The sequence below is a fragment of the Vombatus ursinus genome, unplaced genomic scaffold (assembly GCF_900497805.2).
Source record: "Vombatus ursinus unplaced genomic scaffold, bare-nosed wombat genome assembly UNPS02014797.1, whole genome shotgun sequence".
In the NCBI taxonomy this organism is placed as follows: Eukaryota; Metazoa; Chordata; class Mammalia; order Diprotodontia; family Vombatidae; genus Vombatus; species Vombatus ursinus.
Genome location: NW_020954575.1, coordinates 3974478 through 3989681, shown reverse-complemented (window position 1 = coordinate 3989681; position 15204 = coordinate 3974478). Strand labels below are relative to the sequence as shown.

Here is a 15204-nt window from a genome sequence, read left to right as displayed (position 1 = left end):
AAATAAAGACAACCCATTTATTTGAAATAGTTTATGTATAATTCTTTCTTGATGCAGGGGAATGGACTGAGTGATCTTTGTAAAACACCTGGTTAACCTAAGGATTCCTAAACTGTGTTACACACAAATTATGCAAGGGAGCTGTTAAATGTCTGCTTAGATTAAATGTATAGGTTGGGCTCAATGATTTTTCTTTTTTTTTTTTTTTAGGCAATTGGGGTTAAGTGACTTGCCCAGGGTCACACAACTACTAAGTGTGTCAAGTGTTTGGTCTGAGGCCGGATTTGACCTCAGGTCCTCCTGACTTCAGGGCCAGTGCTCTATCCACTGCGCCACCTAGCTGCCCCCAGGCTCAATGATTTCTAAGGCTCCTTTTACCTCTAAAGTTCTAAGATTGTATAAAGTTATCAGATGATTCTATGGCATAAGATAGAATTACAGATATTTCATAGTCTTTATAAAGGTTTCACTGACTAAAATTTGAAATAGGCACAGCTAGGTTGAGTCTTGCTCATGAACACATCATGCTATACAATCATTCTAGAAGAGATGTTGTTGTTTCAGTTGTGTTCGACTCTCCATGACCCCATTTGGGGTTTTCTTGGCAAAATACTGAAGTGGTTTGCCAGTTCCTTCTCCAGCTCATTTCACAGATGAGGAAACTGAGGCAGGCAGGGTTAAGTGACTTGCCTAGGGTCACAGAGCTAGAAAGTACCTGAGGCTGGATTTGAACTTTTTTTTGAGTTTTCCTGACTTCAGAGTCAGAGCTCTATCCACTGAGCCACCTAGCTTCCCCCAAAAGAGACGAATTACTTTCTAAAGAAGACTGAGAATGAACAGACCCAGATTTTTTAACCTCTTCTTTAAAAAAATTAAATCTAAAATTTTCAATGAAAACATTTTGTAATATGTTCTTACCTCACCAGTTCCATAGGGCCATATAATCTGATTTATTATAAAAGAATTTGGATAAGCATCTCTTAAGTTCTGTGTGAGGAAGGCTCCCAAACCAGATCCTGTACCTCCTGCCATACTCATGATAGTAGAAAATCCTCTTAGAGAATCATATTTCTCTACTTCCTTCTGAATTAGATTCATGATAGATTCTTCATGCTTGGGCCCATGAACACTATAACTACATAAAGAAAAAGGAACAGACAAATCTAAGTAAATTTTAACTTAACTGGGGAATTACAATACAAAAGTTAATACAGTAACAGTACAAGACAGAACATTCCAAAGCTCTCTATATGCTATTCAGGTTGGCAATGTCTAGCCTCTTTATTAAAAAGTGTTTAAAAGATAAAACTTCTAGGGAAGGAGATTTTGTAGTTGATTAGTACTTAGTATTCTAGTAACACTGTATTAATAGATACAGCTATACAAACTCTAAAGCAACCTGTAAGTGCTATCTTTATTATTATTAAATTCTCATCTCTCCTTACTGGCTGAGGTTTCTCCCTGTCTGTGATAGTCTAGTTCAGTGACATCCTCAGCCTTTGACTTCACCACCTTCCGACCCATCTTGTTTTTTACCCTAGAACCCCTACCTTACCCTATCGAGAAAATCCCTAGCTCAAGTCTTTTCCACTGAAATGTAGATTTTATTTCAGATTTTTGTATACCCCAAAATGCCACAAGAATCCACATGTAGCTAAGAAACAATATGGTCAAGAGTCAAAGCAATGCTACTTGCTGGCTTTGATACCTGGTTCAAACCACAACCTCACTGGGCTTCAGGATCCTTCAGTTTTTCTCTAACAGGAAGATATTAGACCAGATAATCTCTCTAATGATTTTGAAAATCATTAAAGACCTATTACTTTACAATTCTCTACAGTGTTTAAATGAGAAAACAAACAAACAAACAAAAAAGGGTTAGAGATACAGGCTATAAAGGGGTTTTTTAGCTTCATTTAAGTTATTAGAAGCAAAAACTATTACAAAAAATTTCCATAGGCCTATATATTCCAAAGGGCTCAGGAACAAAATAAGAAGCACTTTACATGCTATTTTGCACACATCAAAAATCTCACTTGAATACCATGGCTACTTTGAAAAGTATAATCCTCATTTTTACTAGTATGGAAACTGAGACTCAGAAGTAATCTGCCCAAGAGCATGTAAACTTTGATAAACTGTGTGTTATTCTGTTCTAGAATGGTCTGGAATGTCTGTTGATTTGAGAGACAGAAAGAGTCAGAGAGAGAGAAAGAGATGACAGAAGGGGAAATGGATGCAGGTGACCTAAGCCCTGTAGCTGGTAGAAAAGAGTTGGGAACCAAAAAAAAAAAAAAGTTTCAGGAGGCTCTGAACAAGCAGGAAGCACCAAATCCATTGTTCCCAACCATGTTTCCTCTATACCTGACAGTCCCTTTCTATCTCCCCAGACCTATTTCTCTCTCTTACCCAAAGTCTACACATAAACTATCCCTATTCCCTAGCCTGCCACCAGAAGCTTGTAGCTGAGGAAACTACCAGTCTCTCATACTACCCGATATCCTTAACTGAGACACAAACACAAAAGTAGGATTGTCACCATCTACTGTCTAACATCAAGCTTTGATTTAAGTCATTTAATGTTTGTTGAATGATTGAATCCACAATTTCAAGTTTATGGTTTCTTTAGATTCTTCAACTATATACCAGTAACTTAAGAGAAATTTGAGTAAATCACTCTTACCCATATGCCCAATTATTTCCAGAACCTTGTTTTTGACAGAAATGTGAGTGTTGACCATACTTCCATCTGCCAGAACGGGCAGCCTTTAATAGTGTTTGACTGATCACTTTGGGCTCCATGTCAATAAGCAATGCTCGGGCAACTGGAACTAGAATGTAAAGAGGAAAACAAAATGTGGAAAAAGTTATCCTGACAAAGGATCATAAATTGAGAGTTGGGAGGGCCCTTACATGCTAATTGAGAGTATAAATTTACTTGACCAGAAAGAAAAGAGAGTATCTATTACTCTGGTATGAAATCCAGGCAAGCAGCAAGGATACCAACATTATTCCTTTTGTTTAGCATTCCTACTGCTGATTTTTAGTATTTTTAATAATACATATGTTGATACTTGCTTTTCTGCTTAATAATCTCTTTGAAAGTACGTTGGACTGTTCCATTCTTTGTATTTGCACACAAATACAGGCCCTCTCCTCCAAAGAAAGTAAGTAAGCAGTAGGTTTCCTGGTTTAAACAAATGTATATAAGTAATTTAATGCAATTAGTTTACAAGTCCAGGTGTCACTGCCAATCAAACACAAGAGTGAAAATTTATAGAACCCACTCTGGACCTCAGTTAGGAAACAGTAACTCAACTACTATTACATATTCAGGATAAGTATCTGAGAAGTGGATAATCATCCCCTACCTTTCTACATTAGGAAGGACTACACCATTTCAAGACAGTATCAATATAGGTCCATAGCTCTATCATATCAAAACACAGCAACATTCATAACGAAAAGTACATTTAATAGTTTGACTTTAAAATGGAATTTCCCAATTTTAAATTAATTTTTCTTTGCAACATTTATTGAGTATCCATTGTATACAAAGCAATGGGTGTTTAAAGGATACACAAAGATTTTTGGACATTTCCTAGGGTGCTTCCTGCTAAAACAGGCAATACTTTTATTTTCCATAACTGGTATTCTAGGGTCAACATCTAGTAACAGGAAAAAAAAAAAGAAACAGAATGAGTTGTTCTCAATGTTTATCACCAGCTTAATTACATACCTCCACTTCTTTCCTCATTAAAGAAATGTTCTTTGCAAGATGCCTGATATACCTCATTCTCCCTCTTACAGCAGAATCCCTGGGAATTATGTAAGTCTCTACATATGGTATCAAATACTTCATAACCAATCTGATTGCCACACTGACCAAGTTGAACTGTGACTACTGACATGGCGACCAAGCCTTTTCCTACAAAGAAAGTGAATAAAGCAGAATAGGAAACAATCAGGTCTTTTAAAATAACTACAGATTATCATCAAGGGCAAATAAAAACACATGCATACATCACAAAGTAATCACATGTTAAACAACATTATATAACAGTAATAACATTCAGGCTCAGCTGAAGAGAAAAACAACTTCAAAGTTCTTAGATATCTTTGAGAGGGTACTAAAAACAGCATCAAAAATAAAATTCTGTACAAAACACTTTCCATGCAAATAAAGTCAGATCTAAATAACTGGAAAAACATCAGTTGCTCATGAGTAGGCATAAAATAAAAATGACAATTCTACCTAAACTAATTTACTTATTCAGTGCCATACCAATCAAACTACCAAAAATTATTTTATAGAGCTAGAAAAATAATAACAAGATTCATTTGGAATAACAAAAGGTCCAGAATATCAAGGGAACTAATGAAAAGAAATGCACGGGAAGGTGGCCTAGCTGTTCCAGATCTTAAATTGTATTATAAAGCAGCAATCATCCAAACTACTTGGTACTGGCTAAGAAACAGAGTGGTGGATCAGTGGAATAGGTTAAGTATGCAAGAAACAGCAGTTAATAACTATAGTAATTTAGTACTTGATAAATCCAAAGACTCCAGCTTCTGGGATAAGAACTCACTATTTGACAAAAACTGCTGGGAAAAGGAAGAGTATGGCAGAAACTAGGCATAGACCAAAAGCTCACACCACATACCAAAATAAAGTAAAAATGGGTTCATGATTTAGATATAAAGGCTGATACTATAACCAAACTGGGAGAGCAAGGAACAGTTCACGTATCAGATTTATGGAAAACAGAAGAATTCATGACCAAACAGGAGATAGAGAACATTACGAAATGCAAAATGGATAATTTTGATTACATTAAATTGAAAAGTTTTTGCATAAAGTCAATGCAACCAAGATTAGAAGGAGAGTGGAAAACTGGGAAAGAATTTTTATAACCAGTGTCTCTGATAAGGGCCTCTTTTCTAAAATATATAGAGAATTAAGTCAAATTTATAAGAATACAAGTCATTTCCCAATTGATAAGTGGTCAAAAGATATGAACAGGCAGTTCTCAGATGAAGAAATTAAAGCCTTCTATAGTCATGTGAAAAAATGCTCTAAATCACTATTGATTAGAGAAATACAAATCAAAACAACTCTGAGGTACCACATCACACCTATCATATTGGCTAACATGACAAAACAGGAAAATGATAAATGTTGGAGAAGATGTGGGAAAATTGGAACACTAATGCATTGCTGCTGGTGGAGTTGTGAAATGATCCAACTATCCCGGAGAGCAATTTGGAACTATGCCCAAAGGGCTATAAAAATGTGCACACCCTTTGACCCAGCAATAGCACTTCTAGGGCTGTATCCCAAAGAGATCATAAAAATGGGAAAAGGACCCACATGTACAAAAATATTTACAGCAGCTCTTTTTGTGGTGGCAAAGAATTGGAAATTGAGGGAATGCCTATCAATTGGGGTATGATTGAACAAGTTGTGGTATATGAATGTAACAGAATACTATTATGTTATAAGAAATGATGAGTAGGTGGACTTCAGAAAAACCTGGAAAGACTTGTATGGACTGATGCTGAGTGAAGTGAGCAGAACCAGGAGAAAGTTGTACATAGTAACAGCCACGACGTGCAATGACTAATGTTGATAGACTTAGCCTTTCTCAGCAATGCAAGGATCTAAGACATACCCAGAGGTCTCATGATGGAAAATGCTATCCATGTCCAAAGAAAAAACTATGGAGTTTGAATGCAGATCAAAGCATACTATTTGCTACTTTTTCTTCTGTTTTCTCTTTCTTGTGGTTCCTCCTATTGGTTCTAATTCTTCCTTACAATAACACTAATGTGAAAATATGTTTAATAGGAATGTATATGTATAGCCTATATCAGATTGTGCACTGTCTTGGGGAGGTAGGGAGAGAAAAATTTAAAATTCAAAAGCTTATGGAAGTAATTGATAAATAAAAATAAATCAATAAAAAATGAATTTCTATACCTAATAATTTCTTCTGTTTAAAAAAAGTTATCTTCTCTTCATGAGATGAGATGGTACTGTATTACAAATGTGCTTTCTTTGCCATAGGGAACTCCCGAGAAGGAAATTTCCTATAGCAATACAAATGACACCTGTTCTTCAACTTAAGAGTCTTTCAGAGTGTTACCTGGGGCAGTGAAAGGTTCAGTGACTTGCTCAGGTTCACAAATAGGACTTAAACTGAAGTCTTCCTGATGCCAGAGCCGGATCTCTAACCATGACACCATGCTGTTTCTCATCTTCCTTCCATAACTGAGATAAATACACTGGTAGTTAATATCTGTAATGACGGAAGAGGAGTACGAGAATTACTGGGAAATGAGTGCAAGCAGAGTACAGGTAGAAGGAAAGAAGTTCGTTGGTGAAAGTGGTAGAAGAATCAGGGTTGGCCCTCAACTTTTTGGTATGATCCTTAACTCTAAGGCCTCATGACAGGTGGTATTACTGTATCTTTGGTAGTATGGAAGCCTATCTCACAGCAAGAGAAGGAAGTGGTATGTTATGGTCTGGGGGTTGAGGCCTTCAGCCAACCACAAGCAGGCCCACTTAATTATTGGGCAGTAACTATTGCTGTTGTTTTTGTGGCAGTTCCCTGTGTACTATGGATAGCAAACTTGAGTGTGTGTGTGTGTGTGTGTGTGTGTGTGTGTATGAGAGAGGGAGATTGAGGTTTTTTAAAATTGCTTTTCCAATTAAGCATTTTATTTTCTCCCTTTCCTATCTCCTCCCTACAAAAAGAAAAACAAAACCCTTGTAAGAAATTTCAGTGATATTTGATGCAGATATTTTTCCTACTCTACTGCTTCTCTTCTGATTCTGTCTTCATTGATTTTATTTGTGCCACTGTTTTTGTTTTTTGCCAGTTTGATAAATGTGAACTGGTAACTCAAAGTTCTTTTAATTTGCATCTGTCTGATTATTAATGAGATTGAACAATTTTCAAGTGATTTTTTTTTTGCAGGTGACATGATAGCGTATCTGGAAAATACAACTGTTTCACCCAGAAAATTTATGAAGACATCAAACTAGTTTAGCAAAGTTGCAAGGTATCTACATCAAAGATCAAGAAAACATCACAAAAAGAAATTTTATTTACAGTAACAACAAAAATTGTCAAACATTTGACAATCAAGCTACCTAGAAATACACACAATCTATAAGAGGCCAGCTACATTTCAATCATTCTAGTTTTATAGGAAGATGTAAATAATTAAACATCAGTGATAATCATTACAGTTTAGAAGGGGCAGTTTAGATGATTGCTTGGATTAGGAACTGATGTCTAATGGTTGCCCTTGCTTTTTTGAAGTACTGAAGAAAATCAAGAGATCAGATGTGTCTTCATCAGTATGAGTACTATGGATGAGACTGAAACCTCTTCACACCTTAGAATGTAACTTTATTGTTTTGTTTCTGAGACCCAACCAGTCAGACCACTACTTTTCAGTCTCCTTCAATGGCTCTTCTTCCATGCCATGCCCACTTAAATGGGGGTCCCCAAGACTCTGTTCTCTTTCTCTCTATACTCTCTTATTTGGTGATCTTATCAGCTTGCAATGGTTCCAGATTCCAAGCAGATGATTCCCATATCTATATATCTTGCCCTAGTCTCTGTCTTGAACTCCAGTCCCATATCACCAATTGCTTACTGGACATATCATACTCAATGTCCCACAGGTATTGCAAACTCAACATGTTCAAAACAGATATCACCAATTGCTTATTGGACATATCATACTCAATGTCCCACAGGTATTGCAAACTCAACATGTTCAAAACAGAACTCATTATCTTTCCCTATAAACCCACACTTCTTTCAAACTTTCCTATTACTATCAAGGGCACCCTTCCTGCCGCTTAGTATTACAAGCTTGGTGTCATCCTTGACTCCTCACTCTAGCCTACTACACATCAAACTAGTTGCCAAATTTTGACATTTCCTTCCTCATAAAAGCTCTCAGAATACAGTCTTTTAAGCATGCTGATATATATAGAAAGTAAAAAACAAAAAGTGAGTATCAGTAAGAATTGATGCACCAAAAAAATTTTTGACAAGCTTTCCTTCCTTTATCTGGAACATCAGATTCTCTGTTAACTTTTCCTCAAAGCAATGATTTTGTTTTTGCCAGCAGCAAAATACCATAAAGTTAGAGTGAGAATATATGGGGACTTCACCATCTTTCCAAGCTTAGGAGCCCAGCACCTACATTAACCCTTATAAGAAAAGTTTAGTCAGTCAACTAGCATTTACCAAATGCCTGCTTTGAGTCAGGCACTGTGCAAAGGTGGGGATACAAAAAAGGACCAAAGCAAGCAAACAAACAGAAACCCAGAGTCTGTTCTCAAGGCGCTGGGGGGTGGGGGGCTGGGGTGCTCTGATGGGGGAGACAACATGCAAATAACTATGTACAAACTCTCTCTCTCTTTCTATGTGTATATATATACATATATACACACAAAAAATATATATATGTAAAATTGGGGTAGTCTCAGAGGAAAGGAAGGCACTGACAAAAGCATGGGAAAAGAGAATAACTGTGTCAGTCGGTCAGTTTGCATTTAAGTGCTTACCGTGTACTAGGCACAACACTGAAATCATCTAAATCATTTTGACCTAAAGAAGCAGGGTCTTGCTTTTCTCTGTATCCCCAGCGCGTAGCACAGTGCCTTAATAAATGCTCCTTGATTTGACCAGAAAAAAAAACAAAAACAAAAACAAGACGGCGGGCACATTACACGACAACAGCCTCTAGGGCTCTCCATGGGGATGCTGCTGGCAATGGGGATGCCAGGTTTATTAATGTATCAGTCAAAGGATGCAGATGGGAATCACGCAAGGATGGGCAGGAATGAATGAGTGGGAATCTGCATACCAGGAGGAAGAAAATCCCATCGACGAGATCACGGGATTTGGAGTCCGGAATCTTCCAGTCGCGGCTCTTCCTGCCCTTCCGAGGTCCCTTCCAGCTCCCAGTCCTACTATCCCAGGTTACGTGAATACAGTCCTGAAAAACAACAGCAACCAGGTTTCTTTGCACTCGTCTCCAAGGGGAAGGGTCGCAGGGGCTTGTTTCACTGCCGAGGAGTTCAAAACCAGAGAAAGGCAAAAGCCGTGAGGCCCGGAGGGGAGGGCGGGGACCTGGGAGGCCCCTGGACCTCCCAGCGAGGCCACCGCGGCCAAGGCCCCGGGGTCTGGCGGATGAGAAAGAAAGGCTCTCTCATCTCGGGCCTGGCTGCCCTGGCCTAGGCCCATAACTCACCGACAACAGCTCGTAGGCGGGCTAAGCCATAGGCCACTACCCCCAGAATAACGGCTCTCAAGTCACGCATGCTCACTTTTACCAATTAATCCCTCCCGAAATATTACTCCTGCGCATATTCGCTGTACGGAATCAAGGTTTTAGAAGAATGAGTGCGCATGTTCCGTTCTGCGAACCCTTTTCTTGATAGTTCTCCCACCCCTTCCTGAGCTGGCCCAAAGTTATGCGCAAGTTCTGATTTCAATTCATCAATTTCAGAAACGTTACGCATGCCCGCCGTTTTATCAAACGCTTTAGTGGCAAGATGCACACTTCAGTTTATACCTTCGGCTTCAGGGGACGTTATGCGCATGTCTAAACCTCTACTTCGGTTCCCTGGGCAAGAGCTAAATTTGCCCATTGCCTATACTTCGGCTTCATGGAAAGTACTGCGCATGTGCAATGGCCGAAGTTGCTGTGTGAGCTTGGTGCCTGAGCGCAGTCGCACTGAGACCAGGCGGCTGGTGATGGCGGCGGCGGCAGCGGTGGCTGCGGCGGGTCCGGGCCCATGAGGCGGCGGCGGCGGCGGGACGGATTTTACCCAGCGCCAGACTTCAGAGACGGGGAAGCTGAGGCCATGGCAGGAGTTTTTGACATCGACCTGGATCAGCCAGAGGACGCAGGCTCTGAGGATGAGCTGGAGGAAGGGGTGAGGCCCGGGGTCGGGGGGCTGAGCCGGGCGGAGGTGACAAGGCCGGGGCGTAGGCTCGGGCTTAGGGAGCCGGGCCAGTTCCAGGGCCCTGGCCTGCGGCGAGAGCCAGAAGCTGGGGTGAGGGCGAGGGCGAGCGGAGCGGGAGGGCGGCCGGGTGGCTGAGCAGTGGGCGCAGCTGCGGAGTCGGGCGGCGCGGCAGGACCAATCCCGAGGTGGCGGCGGCTGCTGACGGGCGCAGGTGCACGGAGCTCTCGGCCACCCCCTCCCCCCTCCCGACCCCGAGTCTTTAGCGGAGGGGGCCGAAGGGTGGCGCGAGATTCAGGGTGACCCTGGAGCTGCGGGTTGGGAGCAGCCGCAGAGAAACGGGCAGGGGGTGCTTCTTGTGGAAAGCTCAAGCTGCTCCCCAGCCTGGGGTCCCCGCTCCTTGCGCTCTCCCAGGCGACTTGGCGCCTGCCGAGCGCTCGCTCAGCTGTTGGGATGACAGCTGAAAAGTTCTGCGGGCTGTGCTTTGCAGCAGCAGCCGCCCTGGGAGGGTGACCTGCATCTTGCAGAGTTTGGGGGTGAGGGTTAAGGTATGATTGTTTAAAAGCTGTTTACAATGTGAACTGTGATTCCCCTCTTCCCCATCCTTTCCTTCCCGCCCGCCTCCCCCAAGAAGAGAGGTTTGTGCAGTTTTCTGATGAGATTTGGGAGTGGAGAAAACAATGCCGACAGCTGTGATTTGGCTTTCTCAAAATAAGTTGCTTTATCTGGGATTTATTAAGTGATGGTTCCAGGGCCACCTTGCTATATGGTAGGAATACTTTCTAGCTTACTTTAAATAGATAGATTAAAAATACTTTTTATCTTTTATGGTTCTTTTTGCAATATTTCTTTTTCCAGGTCAGATTGGACTTAAGGGTTATTTATTAATTTTTAAGGTACTTTTTAGAGTTGTCACATCTAAAATCATTTATTTCTGCTATTTTATATATTTTAGTACTTAAAAGATCTGTGACTTCACCTTTGTGAGTAACAACACCGCTCCCCCTGCCGTGGTAATCCCTTCACAGGCTTCATATCTTAATACATACACTTTTTTCCCCTCCTGGCCTGTGATTTCACCATCTGTGTAGGGAACACCTGAGAGGAAACTGAATAGGTTGCATTCCCTTCAGGTCTTACTATGTGGTGTTTTTGTTTGTTTTTGTTCTTATCTATAATCTCATCAACCTGAGGGGGATGTCATGTGAGGCAAATGCCTACTGACACCGCAGATATGAAATGTATAGTTTGAGTTTCTTGGGACTCAGAGGTTAATCTAGTATGTGTCAGAAACAGGAGTGGAACCCAGAGCTTGGGAAGATTCCTAGGCCAATTCTAGCATATGGTTTTGTAAGTTGATATGGCCAAAATAATTCATTATGGTCAGCATTTTGGTGATGAATTTTTCCAAGCTTAGACTGTTCCCATAAGAACATTTGTTAAAAATAGTAATTAATAGTTTATGTGTTACATATGTGTGTGTGTTTGAATATATATATATATTATATATATATACACACACATACATACACATACACACACATAGACACATACACACATTACTTTCAGGTTTGGTGAACACTTTACATATATTACCTCATTTTTTACTGGTCCTGTACTCAGTCCTTTTCAGCTCGGTAAGACTTGCCACTTCTAGAACCTAGTATCACCACCACATCCTGATTAGGCATCATCATGGGTCTTTATATTAATGAACTGGATATTGAAAGTTTTGTTTTGTTTCCCATTTTCCTTTTACATTTAAAAAAGAAAATTCAAATAGAATAATAATCTGGGAACTGAGTAATTTAGCTACACTTTGCTTGTGTTATTAGGATGTTATTTAACTGCCTAATGCTTTCCTCACTCCCTCAAACAATAGTAACATCTGCATGTTACCAAACTGACTAATATCAGGATTAAAAGATGCCATATATATACATATACACATATATCATAGATAATGTTTACACACACATACATATGTATATATATAAAAGACACATAAAAGATTCATATGAATGTACATACCATCTGTATTTATAGGCAGATGTTTTCTGTATGAAGAACTTTGAGTACCCTAAAGAAGGGAAGTTAAAACAGGAGCGAATAATGCTTTTCTTATCTTTACCCTCTAAATCTACCACTTCTCCCAACTTCATTTCTCTTGATAGCACCATGCTCCTAGTTTTGTAACTTGAAAAGTAGTCTTTGATTCTTTCCTCCCCCAAATCCAATTAGTTTACCTTCATAACATCTCTCCCTCCCATCAGTTCCCTTCTCTTTGCTCACAGACTGTACCCTGGATCAATCCTGAATCATTCCTTTCTTGGATTTTTATAATGGTCTCTTAATTGGTCAGTGCTTTTAATTTCCACCCTCTGCAGTCTGTCTTCCACTGAGTTGTTAAAATACTCTTCTTGAGGCACAGATCTGATCATGTTAATTCCTCTGCCTAAAAAGCTAGTGTTTCCCTGTTGCCTCTAGAAGAGAACACAGCCCTTCGCCCAGAGCTTTTAAAGCCCTTTAGCTCCAAATTGCCTTTTCATACTTATTTCAGCAACTGCTTCCCTTCAGACTGTTCCCTGAGCTCTCCTGCTTCTGTGAATTTGCAAAAGTCTGCCTTGGTGCTAGGAAGGCCCTTCACTCCTTAATAGTTCAGCTCTGATGAAGTTCCTCTCCCTACTTTCTCCTACCCCCCAGCTATTCTTTATCCTTCCTTGACTTTATAGGCTTCTTGAGGGTAGAGACTGTTTCATTTTAATTTGTACCCTAGCCTGTTTTACTCATAGGCACTAAATAAATGTAATGGATTAAACATAGGAACTGGGCCTATGATTTCCTTGGTATAGGTGAGGAAACACTCTCCTAATAATGCAGGTCAGTACCTTCTCTGCCAATTAAGTCTTAGCAGACGTGCCCAGAGCATTGTTGATTTGCCCAGAGTCACATAGCCAGTATAGTCAGAAGCAGAACTTGAACTTGGGTCTCGTTGATTTCAAGGCCAGCTCTGTATTTGTAACATAATATAGCCTCTCTGAAATAAATGAAATTTCTTCTTGTGAAAAATAAATGTCTATTGAATTGTCAAGTTGAATTAAACCTGAGAGGTATTTTAGAAAAGTAAGTAGTCTGGTAGGGAGGGTAGCTTGTTGCAAGATTTTTCAACTCTTAATTCTGTGTTCACGTTAGCCTAGTGCTTGGATTTTAATATTATTGAAATTATATGGCATATTAAATACTATTTGAAACAAAAAAGGGACTTTGACTTTGCATTCTCAGTGCTTATGTATTCTTTGATATGACATACTTTTATTAGTTGAATCAACAATTTTAGAATTGTAAGTTCATCCTCTTTTTTAAATGCTAGACTTTGACACTGGGGATAGTTTGGTGGTGCAGTAGACAGAGTACCAGCCTTGAAGTCACATCAGTTCTGACCTCAGATACTCACGAGCTGTGTCACCCTGGGCCAGTCACTTAACCCTGTTTACCTTCGTTCCTCAATTGTAAAATGAGCAGGAGAAGGAAATGGTAAACCATTCCAGTAGCTTCGCCAAGAAAACCTCAAATGGGGTCATGAAGAGTCGGTTACAACTGAAAAACGTATCTGAAGAGTCAGATATAACTGAACAGCAGACTTTTACACTTGGAAAGATTTGAAAAAGTTCAAATGCTAGGAAATTATTCTTTAATATCTATGAAATAGGCTTTTTAAAAATTTTATTGTTTAAACCAATATATTGCTCTTGTTTTGGAGAAATGCTCAATCAGAAAACTTACTTTGGAATTGTTTGTTGGTATTGTTGAACTATGTTGTGAACTACATCACTTATTGCCAGTTAGCCAGCAGTTAGTTTGCCCTCAGCATGATGTAGTGGAAAGAACATTAGATCTAAATCAAGAGATTTCGGTTTCAAGTGTACATGCTCTGCCACTTCAGCCATCTGACTTTAGGCAACTCACTTTACCTTTCTGGTCCTTGATTTCCTCATCTAAAAACTGAGGGAGTTGGACTCTGGGATCTCTAAGGAACATTTTCCATTCTACATTTTACTGAAGTGTGATTTATTGGCAAATGTAGTTATTTTGGCAGTGCTGTATATTTTGAGATGTCAGATAACCAGTAGGGTTATGGGATGCCAATATAACCCCATTTAGAATGGGGCAAGCCTTTCTGAGTGTGTGGGCACAAAGACTTCAACAAGTACTTGTTAATTAGTTTTTCAATACCTAGAAGATTAAATGAATCTTTCAAAGAGGAACAAATAAAATAGACTATACATTCATAAATAATAATAGCTAACATGTACTTTGAAATTTAAGATATAAAGGGCTTTATATATGTTATCTCATTGGATCCTCACAACAACTCTATGAGATAGGTGTTCTCCTCATTTTACACATAAGGAAACTGAAGCTGAGAGCTTAAATGACTTTGTCTTGGGTCACACAGTGTCTTAAGTCTGGATTCAAATTTGGGTCTTGCTGAACTCAAGTCCAGCACTACCCCCTATGCTATCTTGCTGCCTAAAATTAAATAAAATTCAGTACCTATAAAAAGGGAACCTGGACTTTTAATAAATGAGAGGCCCAGTGTTGTGGCAGATAAAAAGCCTTAGTCAGGATCACCTGAGTTCCAGTCCTTCCTCAGACAAGACCCTGGTCACTTTAGCTTTCAGTGCTTCAGAATAGTAATTCTGCATTGGCCAAAGGAATTTCTTCTTTGGGAATCACCCTACACAGATGATGAACACATGGTTCCAGACAAAAAAGAAGTCCAATGGACTTTTTGGTCAGTAACTGTAATGTGGGACAGTAAGTTGAAACTAAGGGAAAGTTCTCTGTCAGAAGATTCTAAGTTTCTGAAAGTATTGGACTTTTCTGTTTACTATAGGAAGATAAAACTAGAAAAGACACTAGAAATCAATATGGGTTACAGTTAATATGGGTACATACTGATTTGCAGTTTGTAATATGTTCAAAGTACTGGCTTTGGACTGTTGTGTAAGATTCTTTTTGGATAAAAAATTGAAAATTTCTTTCTCTGAAACTTGAGAGTTCCACAAGTAATCTAGTTAATCTAGTTTTAAGATCACTAATTAATTTCCTGAACCTTTGATTTGAAAATGTAAGAGATTTCTTCAAAGGAGATTTAATTTTTTTAATTACTACTGTGATCAAGGAATTTCATGTTTGATGCCTTTCGG

General features: G+C 39.4%; 2 protein-coding genes across 7 annotated transcripts in view; one reads left to right on the top strand and one right to left on the bottom strand.

Moving 5' to 3' along the window:
* Positions 1–8980, bottom strand: part of TUBD1 (tubulin delta 1) — a 33253-nt gene extending 24273 nt beyond the window's left edge. Inside the window, exons 1-5 of one of the 5 annotated variants that reach the window (XM_027870584.1) lie at positions 8893–8978; positions 6147–6299; positions 3740–3928; positions 2684–2831; positions 919–1135 (exon numbers count right to left, since the gene is read on the bottom strand). In XM_027870584.1, the coding sequence (XP_027726385.1) occupies positions 919–1135; positions 2684–2831; positions 3740–3928; positions 6147–6258 (666 nt within the window). In that variant the 5' untranslated portion in view covers positions 6259–6299; positions 8893–8978. The other 4 variants (XM_027870582.1, XM_027870586.1, XM_027870585.1 and 1 more) reach the window with 4 other exon arrangements.
* Positions 8981–9805: 825 nt separating this feature from the next.
* Positions 9806–15204, top strand: part of RPS6KB1 (ribosomal protein S6 kinase B1) — a 31309-nt gene continuing 25910 nt past the window's right edge. For both annotated transcript variants that reach the window (XM_027870384.1, XM_027870383.1), the window contains exon 1: positions 9806–9967. In XM_027870384.1, coding sequence (XP_027726185.1) covers positions 9827–9967 — 141 coding nt within the window. In that variant the 5' untranslated portion in view covers positions 9806–9826. The remainder of the gene's footprint in view (positions 9968–15204) is intronic.